Here is a 14,603-nt window from a genome sequence, read left to right as displayed (position 1 = left end):
ATGGGGCTCCAGCCGGTGCAAGGCAGGAGACGTGGGCCCAGGCCAAGGCAGCCGCCCGCTGCAGCGCCAGGCCTCCCGCTGGCCTCGTGCTCGCGTTTCTGGAACCTTCCTGAATCAGAACACTGGTGAGCCCTGTGGCCCTGTGCCACGTCCCACCGCTCCGTTTGCCCTGTGCGGGTACCGCGGCACCGGCGGGATGAAGGCTGCTCTGTTAGGAGACGGGCAGGGAGGAGGGGGCGGCTGGCAGCCAGGCCGGCAAGCGGCGACCAGCCCCCATGTGCTGGGCTATGCGGGCGGCTGCGCCGTCCCCTCCCAGGGCAAGTGCCAGTGGCACACGTCCCTTGGGCGAGAGCTGCCGATCGTGCTGGGTGCCCATTTCATACGCTATACTCAAAGGGACACGTTTCTTCTCCTGCACATGGTGGTGCCAGTGGTGCTCAAACCCAAAACAAGCTGTTGGCAACGACACTGGTTAACCTGTGTTCCTACTTCACACTCTGTTTATTAGTAAGGACATTTATAATCCTGTTTCCTACTAACTTGTCTTGAAAATAGAAGAACCGTATGAGTTTTCATTTGTAACATTCTATTAATTTGATAAAAAATATCTCTGCTGTGTTTTTCAGCAGTGGTAATCTGGCTCTGCTAGAGTAAAACCACATTAATACCTACTTCTGTGCTGTAGTAGAGACAATTTTTGCAAAAGGGGCCCCTTTGCAGCCACCTTTGAGATTAACGGTCAGTAACGAGCAATTGGTTCTTTTCAAAAACAATCGTTTACCTGAGGCACCCGAAACTCTTGCTCGCTACGCTAAAGGTAAGGTGATCTGATCTGTTTTCACAAATTTTAAATACCCAGTGTAACTCTGAAGCCTGAAGTGGAAAAAAAGGTCTGCTATTTTCTTTCCCTCAGGAACAGAGTTATGCTGAGAATGTGTGAGCAGATAATAGCCTAATTCAAAGCTTCAGGCCAGATGTCTTCAAAATCATACTATCGCTCAAATTAGTTAAAGCATAAACAAACATTTGTGACTGACGTAGCTACGTCAAATAAGCTAATGCCTCAGTCAGCGTTACGCATTTTGGAACAGACTGAGAGAAAGCAGAATCAAAATGAAGACATTTCTTGTGTTTGTCTCCTTTTTGGTCCTGATGACCACTTTTACAGGTAGGAGTTTACATAAAACAAACCTGTGTACGTATGTAGAGCTGCAGAGCATATTATAATACTATTAGTTTGTCAGCCTCGTATTTTAGTATCTTCCTGTTTAATTTTTGATACTTAACTATTTTTGCATTGCATGCTTTCCATGATTTGATTTTTAACAATCATGCTATTGTATTCCATATTTCACTCTCTGCATTACCACACTGTAGTCATTTATTGTAAAATCAATAATTTTACTACCTTACTATTTTAATATTATTTTACCAAGGTCCTGCAAGCTAAGTGTTCAATGCAATCTCTCCTTTGCAACAAAAGTCTAACTCATTACTTTGAAAAATAATCCTAAGTAAAGCAACACAGAAAAGAACAAATAATTGGAAGAGTTACTAATGTCAGTGGTTAGATGGTGCTGTTATATTTCCTCATTTTAGAGAGTAACATGAATATGTAGGGTTTGCTTCATACTGGTAGAACTAGAGAAAGCACAAGTATAAAAATGGTTTAAAATTCCACTCATATCTCCTGGAATGCAGTATCCCCTGGGAAGGGGCTGTAATGAAAGAACACTTTGTATATAGACAAAAATCAGGTTTGGAGACATTTCATTTTACAACTGACAGATCAAATATTAACTTTTTGGTAATTTCAGAACTGATTTCTGCTTTTCTGTCTTTAGACACTTCACCAATTTTGACTGAAAAAGATGCCAAACAGATTCTGAGAACTCGTCGTGAAGACAGACCGAGAAAAGCTGGTTTCCCTGATGAGCCAATGAGGGTGATGATGATACTTATTTTTAAATTACATTAACTTAAAAAAACCCAAAACAAACAAAATCCCCCAAACATTTGTGCTTAGTATTAAATTTCTATAGATTTAATTCCAAGCAATATGTTATGATTATCACCCTTTTAAGCAGCTGAGTTCTTCTTCTGTAAAATATTAAAAAAGCTTTTTTACATTCTTTCAATTACTGTTAAGTAGCATTCTGTAAGTGCTGAATATTGCTCAGGAAACGTACGCTTGCAGAATGTGGAAATTATTTATCATGCTTTAAAAATGCCGATTAAATTATTGAGAAGAAAGTAGCTTTTCATTTATAGAAATGTGGATTTCATCAGGTTGTTCCTGAAAAACTAAATAACAGGAAATGTCTTCTGCTTACAGTACATTCTGCACTCAAGGCAGAAAGGAGATGTAGGTGTCAGTGGTCAGTGTGGAGATTGAGGTAGTTCTCGACTAGCTTTTAAAATCACTTACTTTCATTCATTTATTTATGAATGCTACAGATAGGACGATTTGTTATGATAGTGTACAAGTTTTTAGTTGCTAGCTTTAGTGCAACTAAATTGTTTTTGCGTGCAATAATTACATTTATTTATTTCTAAATCATATTATAACAAAAGAAGAATTAAAGAGCTTTCTGTTTTACTTGCTTTGACAAGATGTAACATATAATTCTGCACTTCTCAAGAGGTGCTTAAGGTATTTTAAAATTACTGCCTATTTCTTTCCAAAGTAAATAAGCTGTGCTAAAATTGCATGGTTCTGAAGAGGCAAAACCCACAGAAGCTAGAAAGCACACAATAGATTGTGCATGCGTGATGAATACGAGGTGCTCAGCTCGGCAAGGTGCTGAACACTTCTGAACTCCATGGGACATGGAGTGCTATGTGCCTGGCAGGATTGAGCTCACTGTGTGCCAGGATTGTGGACATAGCTCATGGTTTTCCAGTGGTTATTGTACATCAGCCAAAAAGAACCCACCAGGCCACACAGCACTCTCGATGCACACGTTTCTCTGTTGAGTGTGAAGGCCACAACAAATCAAAGCCGTCACAAGGGTACTGCACCATGCTTGCTAACCACCTTGCACGGTGAAGACTGTACGACAGAGCCAAAACCCAGAGGCACGGGCTTCACTGCTGCCCACAGCATTCGGGACTGGGTTGGTTTCTAAGCTGCTGTTAAATGAGCCTTGTTTTTGCAAACTAGAATCATAGAATCTTGTAGGTTGGGAAAGACTTTTAAGATCATCAGTTCCAACTGTTAACCCAGAACTGCCAAGGCCCCCACTGAACCGTGTCCCTAAGCACCACATCTATGTGCTTTGGCTCCCTGGGCAGCCTGCCCCACCGCTGGGCCACCCTTCCAGGGAAGGAACGTTTCCAACATCCAACCTGAACCTCCCGCTGCAGCCTGAGCCCGTTCCCCCTTGTCCTGTCGCTTGTTACTCGGGAGAAGGGACCGACCCCCCACCACCTACAGCCCATGTCAGGCAGCTGTGGGGAGCGGTACTGTCCCCCCTGAGCCCCCTCCTCTCCAGACTAAACACCCCCAGTTCCCCCAGCTGCTCCCCATCAGACTCATGGCCCAGCCCCACTGCCTGTCTCTGGACACGCTCCAGCCCCTCTGCGTCCCCCTTGGAGTGAGGGGCCCAAAGCTGAACCCAGGATTCGAGGTGTGACCTCACCAGTGGCCGAGTGCAGGGGGAGGGTCGCTGCCCCGGTCCTGCTGGCCACGCCGTTTCGGACACAAGCCAGGATGCTGTTTGCCTTCTTGGCCACCTGGGTAAGAAATTAGAAATCAGCAGGAATACAGCTCCCATCCATGCTTATGTTTTATATACCACCACAATTATATAACATCCTATATAGTAAATATAACATGTATTAAATACAAAATAAATAGAACAGTAGAGAAGTTGGATTGAATTATATCCTGTACTGCAAGAAGTTACATGTGTACATACAACGCAGCCTATGGTTTAGTTTTAGGTAGCCCTGTGAGGAGCAGGGAGTTGGACCAGATGATCCTTATGGGTCTTCCAAGCTGAGATAGGTGATGATTCTAGATGGAGAGCAGAGGGAGTTAGGGCTAGAGGTGTGTCTGATGGCTGATTTCTGTGGCTCTGTCCTTGCCACTTCCCATCCTACCGTGATTAGTAGCAAACAGTTGAGGAATTCCAACCTTCTTTTTTTTTTCCTTTTTTCTATACAGCAATGTTGGCTTTCTGTAAGAAACCTCCAACGTAAGAGTATTTGTTTTTCTCACTAAATGTTGAGGTTTTCTGTAGAAAAGGAACTACCTTTCAATAAAAAAAACTATCCCCTTCTGCCTTGTGGAACATGAAGACTTTCTCTGTAATGAAGGTGCATGGCTGCTGTATCCCTGTGCACAGTTCTACTGCTGTCTGCAGGAGAAAAACTGATTTTGTATGGGTTCTTTGTAGCAGAATGAAATGCTGGGATGAACCCACCTTCGTTCATCTATTTTAAGCAAAAGCTTTTTGTACTAGGCCAGATCATGCTGAGCTGGGGAATTTAATTTGCAATTCTTTGTGACATTTTTTGACTTCTACAGTGTTGTTTCAGTCAAAAAGCCTGTTCAGTTACAGACAGCAAGATCTGCCATCTCTGATTATTTTAAAAATATCATTTATGTTATCAGCATGTTTTAATCTTACTTTAACTGAGACCCTGCTTTTTATCATGTTGCATCTTCTCAGTCATATAGTTCTGTTCTCCGTAAGTTCATAGTGCAGTCTCACGGGGGACTCGAGCCAAGTCGCCCTGTGCCGCAAGGAGAGAAAGCACAGTAAAAGGCAGGATACCAATGCTTCCTGCTGGCACCCCGTCACCCTCTGCTCAGCACAAAGAGCAGAGAACTGGATGACAGCGGGAATTCTTGGCCAGTACAAAGGGTTTATGCTACAGCTTCCATTCCTACGGCGCCTACTGTGCAAAGCAGTGGGGGGGTTATTTTGCAAAATCTAGTTTCCACAAAGCTTACCAGCCCACATGCGCTGGGACGTAACATTTTAAAAGTCCTGTGAAGGTCAAGTTTTTGGTACACGGCCCACTTTAGTTTAATAACTTGTTGCTTACACCAAGCCTCCTATAAAGGAGTATGGGAAATTCACATTATTTTATGTATCACAGAAAGCACAATCAGCGCTCATGCATGCTACTTATTAGAAGCCTTCAGAGTACTGCCACATGATCCTATAAGGGGTTAATGTTTTTTAATCAGCAGGAATCAATTTTCAAAAGAGGCTACAACAGACCTGTCTATGAGAATCCTTCTGTGCCCTCAGCACCAAGAAAGGCTTCTGTGTGGAAATGCAAATGTGTATGAAGAATTCCTTATTTATAAATATTGTTGTAAAATTGTGGTGCAACACCTTTAATGATCTGGGTGATATCATTCACTACATATTGCTAGGTTGAGCAAGCTGACTACCAACACCATTTCACTATATTTGATAATTTTAAGGGGTAAATTAATTGCTCTTATGTAAGCTGTAAAATTCTCCTAGTTCATTGGCCTGACATTAGACTTAAATGTCATAATGAAATTACTTTTTCTTTTCTTTAAATAGGAGTATATGCTTTACCTCCAGCGCTTGGAGCAGAGATCAGAAGAGCAATTCCTTGAACACTGGTTAAACCCACATTGCTACCCACACTGCAACAGGGATTTAGTGCATCCGATCTAATGGTTTTGTCTACCTTTCAACTGGTATATATATATATATTTTTTTTTTTTTTATGGTGCATATTTCTTTCTCCATAACAGGCAGAGCCACAAACTGGAAGAGGAGTGAATAACTAATGGCTGGAGCAAGTACCTTGTGCTGAAAGGTGCCTGGCAACAGAGCACTGGCAGGGAACATAAATGCCCTAGGATCAGCTGTGTCAGTGTAGTTCTATTTGTGTTAATAAGACATTTGGTTATGCATTTCTCTGCTATATGGATGTAAGTTGGTGACTGCACAACATTCTTATTAATGTTTCTTTCCTGTCTGCTTGTCCTCCTTTTCCAACTCATCTATTTAAGTTTTGTACTTGTTCACTTAACTCTTAGTAGGACTATGGCAGGATTAATCTTGTCATCCTTGAGATACTTAAGATGCAGTCTGACCTGCTAGGAGTTGAGCCTGTTCTGCAGTATCACAGCTATAGTAATTTGCTAGCTGCTGATTTCTTAAATGGATTTCATTATTTAGTACACATGCTGGTAAACATTAACATAGAACATTTTCACAGAAGTTGCACAGATTATTAGTTCTGTTTATGATTTCCAACATCAGTGTAACAGGCAGCATCATTTGCTTTATTGCCTCTGTTTATCATATGCATCACAGAATTCAATTGGAAAATAGACTCCAAAGCACAGCTCAGAAACCAGGCACTACTCACAAGCCAATCAGTGACAAAATGACACATCCCAGTAGTACCCCATGCACGTTAGGTTTGTGATATGGTCATGCTTTTTTTTTTCCTTGTATGTTTTTTGCATGCACTATCAACTTACCGCTACATTTAAAAAAATGATGTATTGAGGTAAGGAGCATATAGGATTGTAAACGATAAGTATTAATCATAAACTCTTCCAATTACCCAGCAGCTGTTTGTGATGCCAAAAAAAGAAGATACACCTACATCTGTGTATTTTTATCACAGGATAAGCCTTCCTGCTTGCATTCTTTAAGCAGACATGAAATTTGTCAACTGGGATAAATTTGAATCATCAACATAACAGTGATGCTCTATCACTCACAGTTAACTTTTTAATGTAAAAGTTGCAAATTTAGCTCTGTACTTTCAAAAGAATTTAAGCAGTGGAATACAGAGATGGTGTCTGACAGGGATGATCTGTTTCAAGAGGCAGAAAGTTTGCTTAAAGTTCTGCTATCTACTTGTACCTGTACATATCTAAATACCTTTGAAGATCTGGACGTTGTGGTAGACTTTGATGGAGCTATGTTAATTCAAAATAAGACAAAGGTCTGAAACTTATTTAAAACGAAAACCATAAAATTCCCAGACCTTAGCCCTGGGAGGTAAGTTGGCAGTTTAAAAAAAATCTTCTAGCTGAGACACAGTTGAAAGCTGGCTCACTTGGCTGTTGCATTTCTTCACAATAACTGCTTACAGGCAATTGTGAAGAATTAATGTTAGAAAAGTGCTTAAATGGTTTGAAGCCCTTTATACATTATTAGTATGGCCAATGTCAGCATTTTTTTAAATTATATTTTCTTTTTTTCCTGCAGATCTCTTCATGGGCGCTGAAGAGGATATATATTACGGTTGTGTTAAAGAGGACAAGATCATTCCTGCGTTGGCTGCATGCTCATTGTAGAGCCGAACCTCTTTGCAATACAGTGATACAGCAAAACTTCCAACTATAAATGGCTAGATATGTTATAGACCACCATATATTTGCTACCAGTAATGATTGCATGCATGAATAAATAAATCAAGGGTTTCCACAGTTTCTGAGGTATGGACAAGAATAAATCACTGATTAGTCCTACAGTATGCTTTTTAAGGGTACAGGTTTAGACTGCCTGAAGCAAAAGGAACTTGGAGGGAGAGATCCATAGGAAATTGGAGAATATAAGCATGAAGAGAAGGCCAGCTTTCTGGACTTTGGAGGAATCCTTAATTACAGTTTCCTAGGTTAAAAACAACATTGTATGAAGACATAACATTTATGCAACACTAATCTACGTTTAATTGCCTGATGAGTATTTCATGTATTGTTTCATAATAAAAGCTTGATTCAAATCCATTTTCAGATGGCCTTTGCCTCCCATAATATACGCTGACAAAAATCACTGGAAGCAAGGCTTGGTGTTGTGAAGTCCTAAGGAAATGTCAGAGGACTTCCCAGGATCATCAGCTGGGAAGCACTGCAGTGTAGTCTAATCATTTTGTAGTTTCTCTGCACTACTTTTCCCTTTCCTTTATGATTCTGCCAGATCAGGCACATGTATCCAGCCATCCCTTTTCTGCCTGTATGCCTTGGTAACTTATGTCTTAGCATAGAATATCTTGTAAAGTCAGATGGTAAACATGTGACATCTGCAAAACAGCATGAATAATGTCTTGATGGCTCTTATATGATCCGTAATGGCAATAGAATTAGTTATGAATGGACCAAAGTAACTTTCAGAGTTCCTCACTGCAGTCACACTGAGAGCCTGAGGACTGCTAGCAAAATAAACCACAGTTTTATGAAGATGCATAAGGTAATTATTGCTGCAAAGGGCATTTGATAAGCTGAAATAGATCAACAGTCCTTTTAGTATACTTTCCTTCCAGTAAGAGGTTTCCTAGATGACTCAAGGAAATAATTTAAATCTCAAAGCATCGAAGGCTTGCTTTCCCCTACTGTCAAAATGAAATCAGAGATTAAATCTGGGAGTGTAAAAATGTATAATCAGGCTGCTATTGTGTGCCTCACTCATACTACTCTCAATACATAGATATCAATTTGCATATGTCTATTGAAGTTAAAGTCATTAGGTGAAATCCTGTCTCTGTTTTTTCTTGTGCAGTGAAAAATTCATGCCAATGCCAACTGTGCCAACTTCCACCTAGTGAAAACTGATTTAAGTACTTATCTGAAATAAAAGAACTCCCACCTAGTTATATTCAGTCATGAGTTAGATAACTAGTAAGGTTAAATAGTAGCTTCTAGGTCCACCTCAGTAACACTGAGCTAATCCTAAAGCAAACATGTGGAATAGAGACTGTTTATTAGTTCTAAATTTGTTTTTCTGCATTAGGGCTGAAGGATCTCATATAGGTAGCTCCAGAGAAAAGTATTATTAAGTCTAATTTACAGGGAGAAAAGTAGAAACATAGAAAGGTCAAGTACTTCCAGGTCCTTGTTCCATGTTCCCTCCCACTTCATAAGAGGAAAAATTTTGGTGTAGTCTTAATAGTCTTTAGCCCACATTTGTGCCAGGCCAATGCAATTTGTGTCACAATTTGTGTCAGGCGAAAGGAGCCAACTCGTATCTGCACTCAGATTCAAATAACAACACCACCAGTGTTTCTAGAATTCCAGCACTTCTGCTTCTTTACAAAAGTAAACTCTCTTAAAAGTATCTGCACTTCTGTTCTGCAGTAGAACTGACCATTGAAGTACCTCCTGGTACATCAAGACCAGAAAAGCAGCAGATATCACACAGGAAAGTTTGAAACACAAACGAGAAAAAAGTGTAAAGAAAAAGAGAGAGAACAGAAAATTATGAGGGAAAAGAAGAAAAATCTAGTCTGAAGCCTATCAGTGCCTCTGTAATCTTGTGATCATGAAGAATGCAGCCAAGATACTGCTTTTTAAGGCATCCACTTCTGCTAGATTTAAGCAGCCAAGTTCTCCATCCATACAAATTAAATTGGGCCCTGTAAGTAAACAGAGAAACACCCTTCAACCTATCTGAGAGACAGCCAAGGGAGAGACAGCACAGAAGACTTTAAGTTTGCTCAGCACTGGCAAACAGTGAAGTATAAAGACAGAGGGAAGGCATGAGTGTGACTACTTTAAACTCCTGCCATGGATGCTGCAGCCCCTTACCCTGCTTATTATACATTTCTGTAGGTCCATATAATATATACAAGTTTTACATGTAATCCAGCAGACTAATAAAAGAACAGGATCTTAGGGTCAGGTATAAATAAACTAACTCAAACATTTATTATGACTCAGCAGTGAAAAAACTCATACTAATTAGCATAAAAAGTTAACACTGCATAAACATTATATTTAGTTACAGCTACAGAAATTATGTAATCAAGCTCTTTTCAGAGCCCTTAGTGTGGCTGCTCTACTGCGTTTTTATTCTCTTCCTTTACACAGATCCTTCCTTCAAAGCCATGTTGTGCTTGAAATCATCCAAAGTTGAACTAGACCAAGTGTGTTCAAGGACTACTTGGAGGTTTATTTTTCTCCATGTCACATCTTGGAGGAAAATGCTAGACTTGTGCACATGCACACAAACCATTAGCTTTCTTACTGGGTGAAGATTTATGACAGTCTATATGACATTAAGTAATTAGAATTTGCAAGCAAAAGCCATGGGAGGGCTTAATATAATGAAAATAGGAAGAACAAGTGTTGTGAAAGTTGTATACTGAAGATGGGAAAGGAGGCAAAATAGTTTGTTTCCAAATGCTTTTGCAGAAAAGAATTACAACAGACTTGGGAAAATCTTTCATCTGTGAAAGAGATAAACGTATCACTGGCTTTAATCGCTCACTTGTTTTATATTTCAGTGTCTGCTGTCTTTTCTGATCTGAAAAACAGCCCACTAGATGCCACTGTTTCTGCGTATAAACGGCATCAGAGCCCTCAACGGCCGTTTGATTCCAAATGCTGCATCCCCCCTTCTCCCCTCTTGGGTTTTTACTTCTTCTCCTAAAATGTTCAGCTCAGATGATTGAAATAAGAAGTCACCTCTGAACCGTACAAGAAAAAAAAAAAGACCTTTAGCAAATGGCTGATTTTTTTCCCCCTTTGGATCCAAGACTGCTGTGGATGTTAGTGTGGGATCTGCCTGGTTATGTGAGTACGCTTAATTAATGCCATAGAAAGAAATGGTTGAAGATTTCTGCACAGTACATTGTAGTGGCTTGTGACTTTTTACTGTGGGCCGTGCAAACGCAGATCCTAAGAAAGAATTTTGTGTGTTTGCAGGAGCTCTTCCCTCTCAGAGTAGGTCCCATTTGATCTACCTTCAGTAAGCCCAAAATGTAATCTGCAGACATTTTACTATATGGTAAAAACATCGCTTTTCACAGCATGACATTAGCTTACTACATTTATTATCTTTAGGAGCTTGAAGGACTGTGTTAGGTGCTGTACAAACCCAAACTGAAAAAGCATACTGTGCCCAGGGCCTGAAATGTAGTACACCTCTATAAAGAGTAGATAAATAATATCAAGTGTAATTTCAATACACAACTGTCAGGGGAAAGAGACAAAGGCTGGAATTTTTGAAAGCATCAACTTCTTCAGCAAGGCCAAGGCTAGAAGATTTTATCACAGTCAGACAAACGGTATATTAAAGCAGTTCTACTATTGCCACTAAGCAATGCAGCAGTTCAACTACTGGGCTACTTCAACCAGACCAGTTTACTGTTCAGGAGAACATGTACTAGAAGTACTGTTCACCTTACTTACTAAGGCTGGAATTTCCAGAAATTTCACTCAAAGCAAGTTAATCACTTGCTTTATTTGAAATGCACTTCTACAGTGGTGAAGGTAATGGTAAATGCAAAATTAAACTCACCAGTTCATTTTTAGATGATACAGCATTTGCTTGCTTCTCATGGAGGCCAAGCAAGTGAGTGTCCCCCTCTGCCCATGACAACAGTACTGCTTCTCTGGAGCATTTCTGAAAGTGAACCTGAAAGACAGAGACAAAGGAAATGCCTATAACACTCCAAAATGAAATGAACAGAAATGTTTTCCTGCAGTGCTTTGGGGCTTTTTTTGCAATAGTTACAGCCTTGGTTTGAATGTTAGAATCTTGTTTTGAATGAAGACTTGTTACTCTGTCTTAGTGAATGAATGAATGCATAAATAACTTCTGAAGCTGTGGGGTGAAACTGGATTTGTGATCACTGCAGTAGGAAACTAGCTTAAATTCTCAGTAAAATCTTAATTTTAATGACTAAAGAGATCAGAGTGGACTTCAGAAGGGTATCTGAGCCTTTTATGGTCTATAAAGAGTAGAAAATCTTGTGAGAACTGTGTCTTGAGATTTCTGGTATGTGATTAGAAATGCTGAGTGATCTGTCTCCTTTCTGGCATTTTAATCCTTTTTCAGGTCTGGGGGTAAAGATGTGTACTAAAATGAAAAAACAGTAAAAAGCAGAAAAGGTTCAATGAACTTTGAGCTAATACAACTGTCTTTATTCTATGAAATAGGCATGTCCAGCCTAGTGTAGGCTCAACGTGAAACCAAAAGTTTGAAGTACTGGTATTGTTGCAAATCTGAAGCTCATCTTGGTACTTCCCATCTTCCCCCCCGCCAGGATATTTCAGTGATGATCATTTGAAGTACTTTTTTTTTCCAAATCTGGGGGGATTTGGATCCAAGGATCCATTTGGGCATTTCTGTCTCGCACAATGTATGCAACATAAGCATCATACACATGCCTTTATTAAACTGAGTGAGACAACCTTAAATACAGGAGATCTTAGACCAAGGAAAAAGTGGGGCAGACTACTGCTTCATTTTACATTTTTCAGAGAAGAGCAAGTATTGACTGGCTTTAAAAAATCAGTTGAGCAAAATGCTCCAAATGCTCACAACGTATTCAGCTTAGAGACTGGCTCTTGAACTCTTTTGGTGTGATTGAATATATGCCTATAGTGCCTATGGAACAGAGACCAGAATCCAGCCCACAAAATGCCTGAATTATCAGATCCACAGCACTTCTACTGTCCAGACACCAACAGAGCCCAACATTCCACTTAATGCGATCAGGATGTACTTCTATATACCTCCCATACACTGTATAGGATTAGTTCCAATGTCAGTAATAAACTTCAAGCAGATCAGAAAAATTATTCACATGCATAATTATTTGCAGAGTAAGAGCTTGTCCTAGTTATTTAAGATACGCAGTTCTAGCACACAGATTTACCCAGTTCAACCAGCAGATTGCTCGTGTGTTGGTGGGCCAGTTTTACTTTTGGCCAAACCCAGCCCTAACAGGCAAATCTACTCCTTTGAGTGTTGTCGCAGCCTCTACCGATCCGTAAGAGGCACAGCTTAAACTAAGCCCTGCAGAACGATGGGTTTGCCCCTCTCTGGTTGGGGAGACACTGGGCCAAGCAAGGTCCATAAGATGACTATAGTAGAGCTCACCTACCTCACAGGGATCTGAGGAGCAATCAGTCGTGGGTGATTTAAATAAACAGGGTTTGCTGCATTCCTGCATAGAAAACGCACCCAACATAAAAGCAAGCCTTAGCAGCAATAGGAACGGATCAAATGTAAATAAGGCATTCTTAAATTAATAATGAACAAAGGTGGGATTTATCTGCTCCTCCTAGGTCATGATTCCTTTAATTCTAAAGTAGATTCTCAGAATAGGCATTCTACTAGCGTCCATTTATTTTTGTTGGTTATGAAGGTACCCAAAATCTACAAAATTTGTAACTTTTTGAGCTTTCTCAAAATCCGATCCTCGGTAATTATGCAGAAACAACCGCTGTGCAGCACTGGCATGGCTATTTTTATGCTCAGACACCTGTGCTTGTGATACTTTGAACATTTTTCTCCTGGGGCTGAAAACCATTCAACACTTGTCAAGTTCTGAATTCCACGTGGCAGCATCTTTGTCCATAGCTATCCAAAGAGCCTGGCAGGTGCCTGTGGAACATTTGGGAGGGAGAATCCTCACCCCGCCACCCCCCCACCCCCCCCCAACCACAGAGCAATATATAAAATATTAAATAAATATTTAATAAAAATAAAACCCAAAACATTTTCCTGTGCAAGCAAATCTCGCCCAGGATGTGGCAGATCCTTCACAGCACGTGGTTTGGCCTTACCTTGCCTGGCATAAGGACAGAGCTCTCCTCCTTCTCCCAGCTCTTCCACCTGCTCTTTGCACTGCTCAGGGATTGCTCCCTAAGTGCAGCGCCGTGCAAGAAGTCTCCTGTGCAAAGCACAACACTGATCCGTTCCCCCACGAGACCCTTTGCAACCACGGGCAAGATCTGACATTCGGAGTATCCTGAGGAGGGGTAAGGCATGTAAACCCACAGGATTTTAAGCAAAATAGGTAGCAGTTTTACCTCTGACACAAACAAATCTGAAGTCTGAAATTAATCCAGGCTAATAGTATGGCCTTCAGCCCCATTCCTCTGAATCAGTTTGTGCTTGGAATATTGGTGACCTACCGTGATACATAAAGGGAGAAAGATTTCCATCCTACTCCTACACTTCTGTTATCAAAACATGGCTCATAAGCCTATAAGTAATGAGCAGAGCACTTTTTTTTTTTTTTTTTTTCTGGCAAAGGCTGATCAAGGTTCTGGGAAAAAAAAACCCAGTAAAAAAGAAAGACTAACACCCAGTGGCAGCCACAGGATGAGCTGCAAAAAGGGTTTTATGCTCAATTTATTGGTGCCATGGTACACACAGGAACAGCACTGGACTCTCGTTATCTGTAGGGAATGGAACACTCCATCAAAGCAGGGTCAGGCTGTTTCTGTAGTCATGGAAGAATACCAGTATGACAAATTTATAGGTCCAATGGAAGACTCTTTAATTTACTGGGAAACGACAAGGCATCTGTGGCCAACTTGTAGAAAATTTACTCCTTTATACCTTAGTTGTATGCCATTGAGTATTTACTCTGAGTCTGCGGATGTATTTATTATTCATGCAGCATCCCAACCCATCAAGGAGCCCTGCTCAGTCGGATGTGTTGGATTCCTCGCCTTTCTACAAATGAAACTGCAATGACTTAAAAACCAAAAATCTTTTCAAATGTTATGTTCAAAAAGTAAAATCTTCCTGGAAGCAACTGTCAGGTATTTAGGGTTAGATAAGATTTCTGCACAGCAAACGAAGTGTATCAGGAGACATGCCCTTTCATTCGAACACCAGCTAGACCTGTGG

At 40.6% G+C, this 14,603-nt stretch overlaps 1 protein-coding gene across 1 annotated transcript; it reads left to right on the top strand.

Moving 5' to 3' along the window:
• Positions 1-11: 11 nt before the first annotated feature.
• Positions 12-11,992, top strand: LOC308063584 (uncharacterized protein C17orf67). Its single transcript, XM_080386741.1, has 4 exons — positions 12-1,168; positions 1,845-1,945; positions 5,550-5,689; positions 7,224-11,992. The coding sequence occupies exons 1-3, from the start codon at positions 1,114-1,116 to the stop codon at positions 5,664-5,666; spliced, it is 273 nt and encodes a 90-aa protein (XP_080242867.1). The 5' UTR covers positions 12-1,113; the 3' UTR covers positions 5,667-5,689; positions 7,224-11,992.
• The last annotated feature ends 2,611 nt before the right edge of the window (positions 11,993-14,603 follow it).

Source organism: Falco punctatus (genome assembly GCF_963210335.1).
Source record: "Falco punctatus genome assembly, chromosome: 1".
Classification (NCBI taxonomy): domain Eukaryota; kingdom Metazoa; phylum Chordata; class Aves; order Falconiformes; family Falconidae; genus Falco; species Falco punctatus.
The sequence above is the reverse complement of the archived record's forward strand: the minus strand, read 5'-3'. Positions and strand labels throughout refer to the sequence as shown.

Bases quoted from the DNA above. Each gene is read 5' to 3' on its own strand.
- LOC308063584 (XM_080386741.1), top strand. From the start codon at position 1,114: ATGAAGACATTTCTTGTGTTTGTCTCCTTTTTGGTCCTGATGACCACT. The intron at 1,169-1,844 runs GTAGGAGTTTAC...TTCTGTCTTTAG, and splicing joins CCTGATGACCACTTTTACAG to ACACTTCACCAATTTTGACT. The intron at 1,946-5,549 runs GTGATGATGATA...TTCTTTAAATAG, and splicing joins TCCCTGATGAGCCAATGAGG to GAGTATATGCTTTACCTCCA.